Source organism: Camelus bactrianus, chromosome 26, assembly GCF_048773025.1.
Source record: "Camelus bactrianus isolate YW-2024 breed Bactrian camel chromosome 26, ASM4877302v1, whole genome shotgun sequence".
Lineage (NCBI taxonomy): Eukaryota > Metazoa > Chordata > Mammalia > Artiodactyla > Camelidae > Camelus > Camelus bactrianus.
Window position 1 is genome coordinate 31774201 of NC_133564.1, and position 14358 is coordinate 31788558.

At 48.5% G+C, this 14358-nt stretch overlaps 1 protein-coding gene across 1 annotated transcript; it reads left to right on the forward strand.

Annotated features, from left to right (window-relative positions):
- Positions 1–17: 17 nt before the first annotated feature.
- GINS4 (GINS complex subunit 4) lies at positions 18–11253 on the forward strand. The gene is made up of 8 exons (XM_010957956.3): positions 18–176; positions 825–939; positions 3746–3832; positions 4744–4857; positions 7355–7452; positions 7611–7699; positions 9986–10076; positions 10173–11253. The coding sequence occupies exons 2-8, from the start codon at positions 841–843 to the stop codon at positions 10267–10269; spliced, it is 675 nt and encodes a 224-aa protein (XP_010956258.1). The 5' UTR covers positions 18–176; positions 825–840; the 3' UTR covers positions 10270–11253.
- Positions 11254–14358: the final 3105 nt, after the last annotated feature.

Consider the following 14358-nt stretch of genomic DNA (forward strand, 5'->3'; position numbering starts at 1 on the left):
CCCGGACCGGAAGTTTCGAGAGGAGCGCGGGAGCTGCAAAGTGAAGGTCGGCTCCGTCCCGGAAAGGCCTTGTGCGGACCGCTCTGCCGCCGGTGGTCTTTGGGCGAACTTCCCGCGAGTGTCCGGGCCTCGCCGCCTGCCAGCCCGGAGTGTCTCGCAGCGTGCCGCCGGCCCAGGTGAGCATCCGGCGTGTGAGTGTGTGCGCAGGCGTTTGGGGAGGCGATGACCCTGTGCTCATGGCCCCGGGAGAGGAAAGGAGCGGGAGGAAGGTGCTCTTGGTGTCCCTGAGACTCCGGGGACACGCCCTCGGCCCCATCACCGCCTTTCCTAAGCACTTCAGGTCACTGACCAGCCTGCTGTTGGTGGGCCGTGTGGCTCCAGGGATCATAGATTGGTTCTCCCAGCAATTTTGAGTGCCTGCTGTGAGTTAGGCCCCGTGCTCAGCGCAGGGGCTGCACAGGTCCTTGTGTCCCCAGAACGTAGAGGTGCCAGGATTCATGTTAGAACTGAACTGAGCGCAGTCCCCGAGGAACGGACTTCTTCCTGGAAGGCGAACAAAGAATTACTGCACGGTGTGATAGATGCTCAATCCAGGGTGTACGTGGAAACGTTTATAACGTTTATAACGTTCCCGCTTTGGGAAACTGATCCCTGACCTAAGATTTTGAAGGAAGAGGCAAGGAATTACAAAACCAAAGTCTGAAGTCTCTAGCCACTGCCAATAAGCCTCATTGTAAACCTGTCCATTTTCCAGATACGTACTTGCCTATTCTTGCATGTAAATGGAAGACACGTTGCAGAGTATGGGTTCTTTTATTTATTAGGTTCCTAGTTTCAGAGATGATGACAGAGGAACTGGATGTCTCGGGACAGGACTCTGACGGGGGCAGTGAGGAGGTGGTCCTGACGCCTGCAGAGCTCATTGACAGGCTGGAGCAGGTGAGCCGCCCAAATAGAATCCCCTTGCTTAGAGCGTAGCCTTTTTATTTGGTTCAGCTGTGCAAATGTTATAATTCAGAAAATGAGGACATGGAATTCAAGGCTTATTTCAGAAGAGGGGTGACATGGAACACACCAGAGGCTCCAAGGATGATGGGGTCTGTCCCCGCAGGCTCTGCTTGGCAGTGAGTGAGCAGGAGTTCTACCTGGGGCCCAGTGCTCTCCTGCAGTGATGCCCTGAGTGCAGCCAACCACCCAGGCAGCTGCTGCAGCTGGACTCAGACTCTTGGGCTGTGTAGCATGGCCTCAGGGTGGCCTAACAGGGTCTTGAAGAGGGCCACTGATGAAACCAGTTCCTGGAGCACATGTAGGGTGCTCTTGAATGCCTGTAAAGACCGTGTTACTATACTACTGACAGTGCAGAGTTTCTCGTTTCAGTGATTATATCAGTTTGCTATGGCTGCATAACAAAGTACCACAGACTGGGTGACTTAACAGAAATTTGTTTTTTCAATTCGGGAGCCTAGCAGTCTGCGATGGGGTCGAGGTGTTGACATGGTTGGTTCCTCCTGAGGCCTCTCTCCTGGGCTTGTTGAGAGCCCTTTTCTGTGTCCTCCCATGGCCTTTCCTCTGTGGGTGTCTGTGTCCTGTTCTCTTACGGGGACACTAGCCAGGTTGGATTAGGGCCGATCCTAATGACTGCATTTTAACCTGCTTACCTCTTTAAAGACTGTGTCTCTGAATACAGTCACATCCTGAGGTGCTAGGAGTTCGCACTTTAACATAAGAATTGGGAGGTGGAGTGGGACACAGTTTCGCCCGCAACAGTGATAAACATTTAAATGTTTGATCAGGAACCAGGTATAGTCATTTCAAGCATAGAACGTGATTATTTAAAAAACAAATCAAAAACTGTGGATTTTAAACACAAGTTTCTCAAAATTTGGAAAAGGTGGCATTTGAACATGTTGTACATTTGCACTTTTCCCCTAATGTAATGTTTTATTACTACGATTTCATAATTTCATAATTTATTGAGTTATAGTCATCTTACAATGTGGTGTCAAATTCCAGTGTAGAGCACAATTTTTCAGTTATACATGAACATACATATACTCATTGTCACATTTTTTTTCACTGTGAGCTACCACAAGATCTTGTATATATTTCCCTGTGCTATACAGTATAATCTTGTTTATCTATTCTACATTTTGAAATCCCAGTCTGTCCCTTCCCACCCCCCACACGATTTCATAATGTAAATGAGAATCCTGCCCCCACTGCATCTCTTCCTTTTTACCCAATATACCTGCCGTACAAATGGAATCATTTTCTTTGAGTGCCCTGTCCTAAGAAGGTCGAGAAGCATCATGCAGAAATACAAATGAATGTAGTGAAACTGAATAGAGTATTAAACACTAAATTCAGGCTGGTGATTACCTCTGAAGAGGGAGGGGTACATGGGGACTTATAAAATCATGAGAATATTCTTTAATGAAGTTATGTGCACCCCAGTGTTTATATCACTGTTCTTCATGTTAATATGTACTTCATAAATTTTTTTACCTATTCAGTATTTTAATATATTTTTAATCTCTAATCTTGAAGCTGTCTACTTTTTTTTTTTTTTTGCAGGAGGGGTAATTAGGTTTATTTATTTATTTAAATAGGGGGACTGGGGATTGAACCCAGGACCTCGTGCATGCTAAGCACGCGCTCTCACCACTGAGCTATACCTCCCCTCCCCCCCTGTTCAGTATTTAATTAAATCAGTTGAAAAGAAAAACTCCTGCTCTATAAATTCTCTGACAGTCTGGTCTTCTCTCATTCATTATGCTACTTGAAAATACAGCTTGTCTTTCTGAGTAATTTTATGTATCTGCAACACTATTCTGGAAGCTCTGGCACCTGAAAAAAAAATTTTTTTTGTGATAGTAGCAACATCCGGTGTTTAATGATGTGTCTGGATGGTGGTGATTGGAGAAGCAGAGACTCAGGGATGTCAGAATGAACAAACTGAGCCTGCTTGGCACGTAATTCTGAGCTGTGCGGAAACTAGGTTTCCTGTAATTGAAGTATAAGTATGGTTTCCCCAGTCACCCGTGGACGTTTCATTTCTCTGCACCTTGGTGACTCCTGAAACGCACCAAGCATCAGCCTGAGTCATCAATTAGGGGTTTAACTTCTTGTTCGAAAACTGTTTAACAGGTGAATCTCCATTTCTTTCATAATCTTTTATGCTGTTAGGCAGTTCGTAAATAACTTATCTGTGTTTTCTCATCAGGATAAGGATAACTATATCCAGTTTTTCTCAGATATTCTAATGATGAATGAAAACATATTGGTTAAGTGTTCTGAGCTCCGGGAAGGAAGGGAGGGGAGATTTGTGCCGGCTCACTTCATCTCAGGCGAGAGGGGCGCTAGTGCCCCCTGGTGGACGGTAGCAGGTGATGGAGTGGAAATGTGTTGCTGCCGCCTGGAGGGAGGTTCTGTGTGGACACCAGGTGGGGTTGCTCTCAGCAGTACTTTGGGGACATTTTTGAAGTGAACGGGGATTTCTTTTTTTTCGTAATGTTGGTTTTCTTGACACGTGTAAGGTTGTGAACACAGCCTTCCCACTAAAAGAAATTAAAAAGCCATCATTAACCATAACTTGTCCTCAGAGCATCTTCCGTATTCCCACCCGATAGGCAGACGGTGTTGTTGGCCTGCAGTAGCTATTGATTTCAGGGCTGTGTCCTGACTCGCAGGGCTGTTTCCTTCTGCGGTAGTGACAGTCTTGTTTTTCTCTTGGCGTCGCTTTTAGGCCTGGATGAATGAAAAGTTTGCCCCTGAGCTGCTGGAAACCAAGTCTGAAATCGTCGAGTGTGTCATAGAACAGCTGGATCACATGGTAAGTGGCGCCTGTCTCCGGGCTCAAAGGGGGGACCCTTCAAGGTGTGTCAGCGTGGTCAGAGGTTGTGGTCTGATAGCAAGTCTGTTGTTGGGCCCAGTCTAGTTTTTGTTTGTTTTTGTTTTTAGTTGAAGTACCATCAGTTACAGTGTGTCAATTTCTGGTATACAGCAGTGTCCCAATCATGCATATACATACATATATTCATTTTCATGTATTTTTTTAATGTTGAATTAGTTATCTACATTTACAAAACATGAGAGCTCCTATGAGTATGTGGATCTCAGCTTCTAAAAACCTGCCCTCCCCTTTCCCACGTTTGTAAGCCACAACAGCTGATCAGAGCAGGGTAGGGGCTTCCTTCAATGTGCTGCCCTGTCCCCCTCCCCTGACGGCCCACCTTTCTCTTATACCTGACTCGCCTGGCCCTGGAGCTTTCAAGTGTGTGGCCCTGCGCTTGGATGCTCTGGGTTTCAGTCTCTTGACAGCCTCAGAATACCTTTAAAACATTGGTATTTTAGTTTCTCAACTCGTGTTTTAACACTGTTTTTACCACCCTCTAGACATTTATTTCTTCTGTCTGCTGTGTTCGCTCCTTTCACAGGTTAAGAGTTCTTCTGGGCCCTTCTGACCGGCCAGATTCAGATTCTATTCAAATGGTCATTTTTGAAAAGGAAAGAAGACTGTTTGAACTTGATGTGATGAGACTGTAGCCGTGTATGATGACTTGTGTAATTAAGTAACTGAAAGAAAATGAGGACTCTTACGTGATGAGTTTCTTTGTCCTCCTTTGACCTAAGTGTAGCTTTGGAGTCCTCGACATTGCCAGTGATGATGGCCACATGCAGGTAGAACAAAAAGATCCTTGGTCTTTGTCCTGTTTTTCAACAAACTTCTTTTTCTGTTGGTAGGAAGAAAATCTCAGGCGAGCCAAGAAAGGGGACCTGAAGGTCAGTATCCATCAGATGGAGATGGAGAGGATCCGCTACGTCCTCAGCAGTTACTTGCGGTGTCGGCTCATGAAGGTTTGACTTGAGGTGGGGGGGGTCCCACAGTCTGTCCTGCAGACTGAGCATCTTGGGGAGAAGTTGGGGGCAGTCTGGGGCCTGAAGATGCTGCTGAGGCCCCACATCAGGGTAGCCAAGGTGTGAGAGGGCCGGAGATTGTTTTGGAGAAGCATAGATGGCGTGGGTCCACCTCCGGGGACGGTTTTCAGTCTGCTGTGCACAGTGGTGCTTGGGGTAGAGTCATTTGCATTGGTTGAATAGGGAACCTGGTTTTAAAAACTGTTTTGCAGAGTGGAGGGGATAGCTCAGTGGTAGAGCATGTGCTTAGCTTGCATGAGGTCCTGGGTTCAATCCCCAGTACTGCTATTAAAAAAAAAAATGCAATGAAATTAATGACCGCTCACACACACACAAAAAGCCTTAAAAAATTTAAGGTTCAATTTAAAAAACTTGAAAAAAACTGCTCCGTGTCCATCACACAGTCACTGTTTTCACCCTGGAAAGTTCTTACTTCCCTGACATTTCTTCTCATTTTGTTCCACTTGTCCTCTTAGTTAGCACAGAACAAATACAGTTGATTCTCGAACAGCATGGGTTTGAACCACACGGGTCCACTGACGTGGATTTTTTTTAATAAATATGTGCAACAGTACATCAGGATGCAAGGATGGTTCAATCTGCGGAGATGGAACCTTGGATATGGAGAGCTGGCAGTAAAGTTATCCCTGGAATTTTGACTGTTGGGGGGGTTGGTGTCCCCAGCACTGAATTGTTCAAGGGTCAGCTCTACACTCTTCCCCGTGAGAGCGCTTCAGATACCTGAAGACAGCTCACTGCCACCTGCAGTGGGCCAGGATCTCCTAGTTGTGGTCTGGTCACTCTTGTGAAAATCAGGATGATCACCTCCCTTCTCCTGGATGTTAAACTGACAGTAATGCCACCCAGCATCACAAAGACAGACAGACGTGCACCCAACAGACGCATCACGCCGGGTTTATTCCGCACTCAGCAGGAACTCTAACCCTTCCTGAAGTTTTTAAGTTCATCCTGTCACTATCCTGTATTTGTGTGGGTTGGTTTTTGACCTCTAAGTGTAGGGCCTGAGACATACCCGCTTAGACCTCCTATTAAATTGGGCTGTTTCCCTGGTCTCTGGATCCTGATGTTGTCACCTCATAGGTTAGTTATCTCAGTGGGTTTGGTGGGTGTGTGGTCAGAGGTCTTATCTGGTCTGTTAGTAGGACTGGACCAGCAGCCGATGTCCCCCCTTCCCTGCAGGTCAGCATGTGCCCGGGAACCGGTGTTCTTTGTTCCCTCCTTGATGAGTTTCCCCATCTGTACGGTCACCCAGCCCCCAGGCTGCAGTTTGTCCACAAAGACGTCGTAAAGGTGTTGTCCCTTGTTTTGAAAAAATTGGGTCACCTGGTACGCCTCTCCCCACCCTCAACTACCAGGCCGCTCAGGAGAGTTTTGGTGGTTGGGTAAATCCTCTTCATAGTCACCACTTACTTTCCTTTGAGTTCACAGACGGTCTCTTCCAGTATTTATTCCCATATAATGCCACGTGCAGCGTGGCAGGTACTGATCCAAGTTTGAAGATTCCCCGCCTTCTTTGTAGTTTTGAAAATGAGGAAACGTGCCTACCTCTAACCTTTCACACCTCTCCTAAATTCAGTAACTGGAGATCCTGAGGTTGCATTTGTTTTTAGTACAGACTGATAGAGCAGTGCCATATAGTTAGAGCAGGAGAGAATGCTTCGCCCACTGAAATGCCTCACAGACGGGGATGTAACTTATTCTGGAACTCAAGCCCTTGCTGCCTATCCATGGATGAGGGCTCCTTTACCTTGGCCTCCAGCTGGCTGCTCCCCTCCGTCTTCTCATCCCCGCTGGCAGAGAGCACTTCCCCCATGGAGATGATCCTGACCCACGGACTCCATACAGCAGGCCACCCTTTTGGGTTCCCAACCACACACCTTTTAGCTTATTTGTTGGTGTTTTTTTTTTTCTGATCATTCTCAGCATGTTTCCCAAGCCTCCTCACAGGCTCTGTCTTTGCTGGTTATAATCTGGTAACTGAGCATCCCTCTTATATATCCTGTATGTGTCTTTCCAGCCTTGGGTATGTTTCATCTCACAGAAGAGCACCTTGTACAGTTACATAAAAACGTGGAGTGATACCCCGCCTCTTCCCTTAAATACCACTTCCAGTTGTATCTCCAGAGTTTGTTTCGCGGAAGCCTCTCACCCTTTTTAAAACTGCCTTCCTTTTCAGAGCTCTTGTCTTTCCTCCAAATTCTTGGAAACCTGCCTTCTTGAAGTCTAGAGTGTAGGTCTTAGGGTTAGAAAGAGTCTCCACTGCGAAGACTCACCATTTTTAGTCACTTTCTAGATAAACCTCGACCTATGTCAGAAAACCGGCGTGGGTGACGCTTGAATCAGATAAGACCTTTGGTGACACACTCATCAAGTTTGCTGATGGCCTAGAGTTGACCAATGTTTTCTCTCCCCACAGATAGAGAAGTTTTTCCCTCACATCCTTGAGAAAGAGAAGACACGCGGTGAGGGGGAGCCTTCCAGCCTCTCCCCAGAAGAGTTTGCCTTTGCCAAAGAGTAAGTGTAGGACCCGTGTTTATCCCCGGGCTCGTGAGCCTGAGCCTGGTGGGTGCGTCCCTGAGGCCCATCACAGAGCCATGGTCGTCAGTCTGACAGTCCTGCTGGCTCCTTCCAGTTGCGTTGTTGTCTCAGGGGTTTGAATCTGTGTGTTCCAGGTACATGACCAACACAGAGACCTACCTAAAGAACGTTGCCCTAAAGCACATGCCTCCTAATTTGCAGAAGGTGGACCTCTTGAAGGCCGGTAAGCAGGACGTTCTCTTTCCAGACATCCCGAGGGGCCCGGGTCACAGCCCACGTGTCCTCAGGTGCCTGAGAGCAGCGTCCCCATCTCCACTCTTCTCTCTCAAACCTGGGAAGCTAAGTACACAGATAAGCAGAAAAGCAGAAGAGGAAGAGTTCTGGGTTAAAAACAAAAAGTCATTAAAAGCAGGTACAGGGGTCGTTTTGGAGTTCCTTGTTCTTCAAATTGGGGTGACTTCTGGTGGCCGCCCCTGTTAAGCGTCAGCTCGATTGTGTGTTCAGCTGTCCCTGCCGTGCTGGGCTCTTCTGAGCGAGGAAGGGACCGAGGGCTCTGCTCCCCAGGGGCGGGCCATCTCCCCTCACAGATCCAGCCAGGCCAGACCTGTCTGCTCCTTGACGGGAGGCCTGGGGACCCTCAGTGACTCCCTTTACCTCTGGGAAGGGCTCCTGACCTTCGGGTGTGAGCAGTTGTCCGGCTGTGGGACGGGTTGCAGGACTGAGTGTGGGAGGAGGTGGGGAGGGAAGCGCCCCCCACTTCAGTTCCCTCAAAGGTCTGCTGAGCCGAGGGACTGGAATCTGGGCGGTCACGCCAACCTCGCATCAGCCAGCGGGGGCCCCTGGCACGTGGGCTCAAGTCCACCTCAGTCTCTCCCAGCTCGCCATGTCCACGCAGGGCCGAGTCCACTGTGTTCACAAGCTGAGTCCAGGGCAGCTGCGCCCTGGGAGTCCCTCTCCCACCCAGCCTGTGTGGGACTGTGAGCCCTGTGGCGGTTGGAGGGGCTCACAGGACCGGCAGGCCGTGGTTCACCTGATGCCTGGGTCTGTCCAGGCTGCTATGACTAAGTACCACCACCGGGGGCGCTGAAACAGCGGACGCGTCCTCTCACAGAGGGGAGGCTGGAAGTCTGGTCAGGATGCTGACAGGGTCAGTTTCCTCCGAGGCCTCTCCCCTTGGCTGGAGATGGCCGCCCCCCTGGTGTCTTTCCCTCTTCTTACAAGGACACCAGTCAGACTGGATTGAGACCTCACCCTTGCAGCTTCATCTTAACTAAATTGTCTCTTTAGAGGCACCATCTCCAAATTCATCCCCATTCTGAAGTCCTGGGTGGCTAGGGCTTCAGTGTATGAACTTGGGAGGACACAACACCAGGAGCAAGCCAGACCCGTGTGGGACTTGTGGGGCCCTGAACTGGCCGTTTTGGTGAACCTGCCCACGTGCAGTGCAGCCACTTCTGTCTGCACTTAGGAGGAGAGAAGTGGGGCAAGGACCCCGTCCCTAATCACTGCCCCACGCTGTGGATCGTACCCGCTTGATTAAAGCAGCCAAGCACCACTGGTGGGCTTGCATCGGGTCCCTGGGCTGGGTCTGAGCCACTGCCCCAGAGCTGAGCTGGATGCTGGCCGACACCTCCTTATGGTCACGTGCCGCTTGCCCTGGGTCCCCTCCAGGGACTAGACCAGGCTCCTAGGACTGGAGCTGTCAAGGGGAGGGGGTGTGGAGGGGCAGCTTGTCCTCGAGAGATTGGAGCCTTGCTTACTTAGCCTGATGTCCTAGTGCCCCTCAGGCCCCTGGAGCACACAGACCCCGACCACTGGGTGGGGGCGGATGCACTGTAACCTAAGTGGGGCCCGCTGGCCATGGTCAAGTTGGAGGCCCTTCGGCAGGCCCAGATCCCTGGAGCTGCCCGAGAACCCCCCTCAGACTGTCAGAGCTAGTTTTCCCACAGGTGAGGGGACCGAGAGCAGTCCTACACTTGAGCTGGGCTCAGAACTGAGTGGTCCAGGAGGTCCTCTGGCCCCTGCAGGTGATGGGTCCTCCAGGTACAAGTGAATAAAGGGCCGGAGGAGCGATGGTAGCATCTTCACCTGTAATCAACCAGTGAGGGACGCTGACAGCTCAGAGCCTGTATTCTTTAGTCCGACATCAAGACCGTCACCGCCTGACCCAGTCCTCCTAATGTCCTCTCCTCTCAGTCCCCTGTGTAGAAATGCTTCCTCACCGATTTACACGCTGTCCTCCTGAAACGTGGGGCATATTTCTCCCGTGGCCCGGCTCTTACCTCCCAGGCTCTGTGCGCTTGAAGTCCTCATCACTTGTCGAATGTGTCAAACCGTGGTGGGAAGGACGCTGTTTCCAGAAGGAGCCAGATCTCTCCTCAGACCCCTCCCTGCAAGACACTTTTACATCAGGGGCCCCTCTCTGCTGGAGACAGCTAATCACAGCAGCTTTTCCGTGTGGATCTTGTTAGCTGAGCGCTTTCTGATCGCATTACTGTTTGTCTGGCAGTTCCCAAACCAGATCTGGATTCATACGTGTTTTTGAGAGTGAAAGAGCGACAGGAGAACTTACTGGTGGAACCAGAAACAGACGAGCAGAGGTGAGTGGCTTCCGCATCGTGGACGTGGAGGGTGGGAAATGCCCCTCCTGCAGGGGTGGCGGCCGAGCCCTGCCGGCACCTTGTCCTCTTCTGCAGGGACTACGTGATCGACCTGGAGGAGGGCTCACAGCACCTGATCCGATACAAGACCATCGCACCCCTGGTTGCTTCTGGAGCAGTACAGCTGATTTAAAACCGGAAGCAACTAACCCCCAACCAAGACATGGAACCTCGGAGAACGTATCTGGAAACCCCCACCCCATCACTCTGTGCCCAAGGATGGCAGACTTTTCTCAGCAGTGCGGTGGGTCACTGGGGCGTCAAGAGGGGCTCAGGGGAGACCCCTCACTTGGCACTGATTCTCTGCCTTTTAGCCAGAATTGGCAGATGGGGCCATCGCTCTGTTGATTCTGCAACGGGGCAAGTACATGGAAATTTCCTGTGTGCGCCGTCTCACTAAAGAGGGAAAGTGAGGCAGAGGTCATTCGTGAAAAGCCATCCCCACCTGTGATCAGGGGCCTGTTCTCGACCTGACCCAGCAGTGGCGGGAGAGTGCACTTAACCTTCCCGGGAGAAAGAATGAAATGGATTACAACGTGGTGGCTGTCTTCTGTGATGTCACTCAGTTGTGTCAACTAGCCTTCTGGAACCTCTGCTGTTGGACTTACAGCCAAGGAGCTTAGGTTTCAGGTCCATGGCGGAAGGAGCCTGCAGGAGTTCCCAGCACGCGGTCTAACGCAGCGCGTCCTCCCCGCGGGGAGACCCTGTGGCCTCACTGAGTGCCCCAGTCCGGCAGCCTCCCAGCCAGCCCCGGGCCATAGGCCATCTGCCATCCCCGGCGGGATCCCAGCTCTCCTATACCTTGATCTCAGCGGCAGCTTTTCCTTTGTCGGCTCTCACTTCCTCAAGGAAATGGACGGAATGAATGGAAGTGAGCAGAGAGTGTCGCGGGGACGCCCGAAGGAGGAGCGTGCGGACAGCATGAACCGTCTTTCCTTTTAAACACGGTGAAGAGCGCCCGCCTTCCCACCCCTCTTGCTCGGTGATGAGGCGGCAGGTCTTCATTCCGTGGTGTGGGCTGTCAGAGGATCAGTGTGATACTGCTGTTGTGTCCAGGAGAAATCACGAAGTGAAGGCAAGGCAGGTTTTATTCATTAATAAAAGCTTTTCTGCTTCACATAGTGCTTGATTTTCTTTTCCAGAGTGTTTTTACCCCCATCAGCCATTCATTAAACAAATGTGTACTGAGCACACTGTGCCCAGCACAGCCCAAGGCCCTGGGGCTCCCACCCAGAAGGAGAGAGTCACTCTGCTCAGATGTGGTAAGTGCCTTGCAGAGAATTAGAACAGGGTGACTCTCCAGAGTGACTAGATGGGTGGGCTGAGAGGGTCTCACTGGTGTCCAGGAATCTCACTGAATTAGGCTGAGAGCTGAATAACAAGAAAGGAGGGGATGCACAGCTCAAAACAAAGGGCTTTCCTGGCAAAAAAAAAAAAAAAACAGCTGGTGCAAAGGCCCTGGGGCAGAAAACAGTTCTGCCTGCGCTCAGGTGGCTAGAAGTCAGCAGGCACCATGGAAAACCGTGCAGGGTGAGGTCTGAGATCACCTAACCGCTTTGTCGGCAAGGACCCCACGAGTCCTCGCAGCATCCTGAGAAGCAGGCAGGCTGGGAGTAGGTAACAGGTGGGAAACAGCGGGCGTTTAATGATAAGTCTGAACCCAAGGAGTCCTCTTGGTCACACGTGTGCTCCTCTCTCACCCTTGCCTCCACTGTGGTGCGGAGCAGCCGGGCGAGGGCTGGGCTGTTACTCTAGCATCTAGAACAGTGCTTCCCAAGTCTTAATCTGCACTCCAATTGCCTTGTTAAGATGCAGGCTCCAATTCTGGATATCTGGGGTGGGGCCCAGGATTCTACATTTCTGAGGAACCCCTCTGCCATCTTCCCAGAATCCTCTAGGAATTGATTTTTCAAATGTATCTAATCAAAGAGCTCTGAAAATACTCTCATCTTGTCAAAAAAAAAAACCCACAGTTTTTAAAAAGCAAAATCAATATTCTTTACTTATTTAACAGACTTGATTTCAAGTAACTCAGCCATTTCAGAAAAATTGAATATCCCTTCCATGAACAGAAAAACAACTGAGGGTATGTACTATAGATAATGAAGGCAGTAATTTAAAAAATCTAACGTTTATCATTTATTTACTATGAATCAAACTCTTCTATGCTTTAAACAGATAAACCTGTAATTCTTTACAACAACCCTATGCAAGAAAATACTTCAGATTTTTGGGATGAGCAAAAGAGATGACCGGATATCCTTTCAGTGGGGTCTTTGATCCTTGAGGTGTACGCCCATGTCTTTGAATAGGCTACTTTACAACTCTGTAGAGGTAAAAGCTACTTTACAGAAGACTGAGAATAATGCAAATATTTCCTAACTGTTGCTATGCAGGTGATTTCTATTCATGGAAATGCAAATGAGTTTTGTAGAGAATTAAGCCACATCCTCATCTGAACTGGTTTTTTGGGGTTTTTTTTTTAACATTTTTTATTGATTTATAATCATTTTACAATGTTGTGTCAAATTCCAGTGTTCAGCACAATTTTTCAGTCATTCATGGACATATACACACTCAATGTCACATTTTTTTCTCTGTGAATTATCATAACATTTTGTGTATATTTCCCTGTGCTATACAGTGTAATCTTGTTTATCTATTCTACAATTTTGAAATCCCAGTCTATCCCTTCCCACCCTCCACCCCCCTGGCAACCACAAGTCTGTATTCTCTGTCTGTGAGTCTATTTCTGTCCTGTATTTACGCTTTGTTTTTGTTTGTTTTTGTTTTTGTTTTTTAGAGTCCACATATGAGCGATCTCATATGGTATTTTTCTTTCTCTTTCTGGCTTACTTCACTTAGAATGACATTCTCCAGGAGCATCCATGTTGCTGCAAATGGCATTATGTTGTCGGTTTTTATGGCTGAGTAGTATTCCATTGTATAAATATACCACATCTTCTTTATCCAGTCACCTGTTGATGGACATTTAGGCTGTTTCCATGTTTTGGCTGTTGTAAATAGTGCTGCTATGAACATTGGGGTGCAGGTGTCATCCTGTAGTAGATTTCCTTCTGGATACAAGCCCAGGAGTGGGATTCCTGGGTCATATGGTAAGTCTATTCCTAGTCTTTTGAGGAATCTCCACACTGTTTTCCATAGTGGCTGCACATCTGAACTGGTTTTAACATTTCCCCGGTTACTATTTAATGGGAGCATTAAAGTGTAAGTTAAATAAAATCTTTGGCACATGTTCATTTTGTATCTGTCTGAGAGTCAACACTTCCTACTGCTAAATAATTTTTTTTTAATTTTTGTGTATCTGTAAGGTAGGTAAGGTTGATATCCCCATTTTACAGATGAGAAAACAGATTAATCCACTGAAGGCCACACAGCTACAAGGTTGAGGAGATGGATTCAAACCCCTGTGAGCCCAGAACTGCAATGCCTCTTCCTTACCTTGTACTGTCTCCACAAACGGAAGGAAGGGGGAGGGTAGAGCTCAGTGGTAGTGCGCATGCGTAGCAAGAGCAAGGTCCTGGTTCAATCCCCAGTCCCTCCGTATAAATAAACAAACAAACGTAATTACCTTCCCTCCCCAAGACAAAACAAAAAAGGAAAGACGATCCAAAAACATTCCGAGCAATGATAGCTTCACGGGAGTAAATTCAAGTCTTTGAAAAAGGCTCCTTTTGGGGGAATAACCACCACCATTGAAGTTACTTTAGAGGAGGTGGCATTTTTGTTCACGTGGAAGTATTTTTCCTGCTCTAAGCAGATCAAGTTCTGCATGCCACAGTGCCTACAAATTCTCCCGGCTTGTTAAAACGAGGAAAAGCACTCAATATCAATTCAGCACACAATTACCTTATCTCCACTTCTCTTCCAGTTCTGTTTGGCTCTACTAGAGTAAAGACAAAAGTAAATGACTGCTTCTGCCCCCCGAGGAATTTACAATGAATCCTAAGAAGACTTCCTAAGTAAATCTGAAAACAGGAGATGGTTTGGCTCAGGAAAAAGTGTCTTAAATTCCAGGATTAAAAAGATGGAAAGGAAATGATTTTCTTGGGTTCAGAGCTTTGTATACGAGAGAATGTTTTAAGCCTCTTAAGCGGGTTAGTGCTTGGGACCCAAAGTTGTTCCCAACTCAAACGTAAATTTTTAAAAACTTCTGTTATCTCCAAACCTGCAAGTTTCCTCAATTTTAACCATTTCGTTG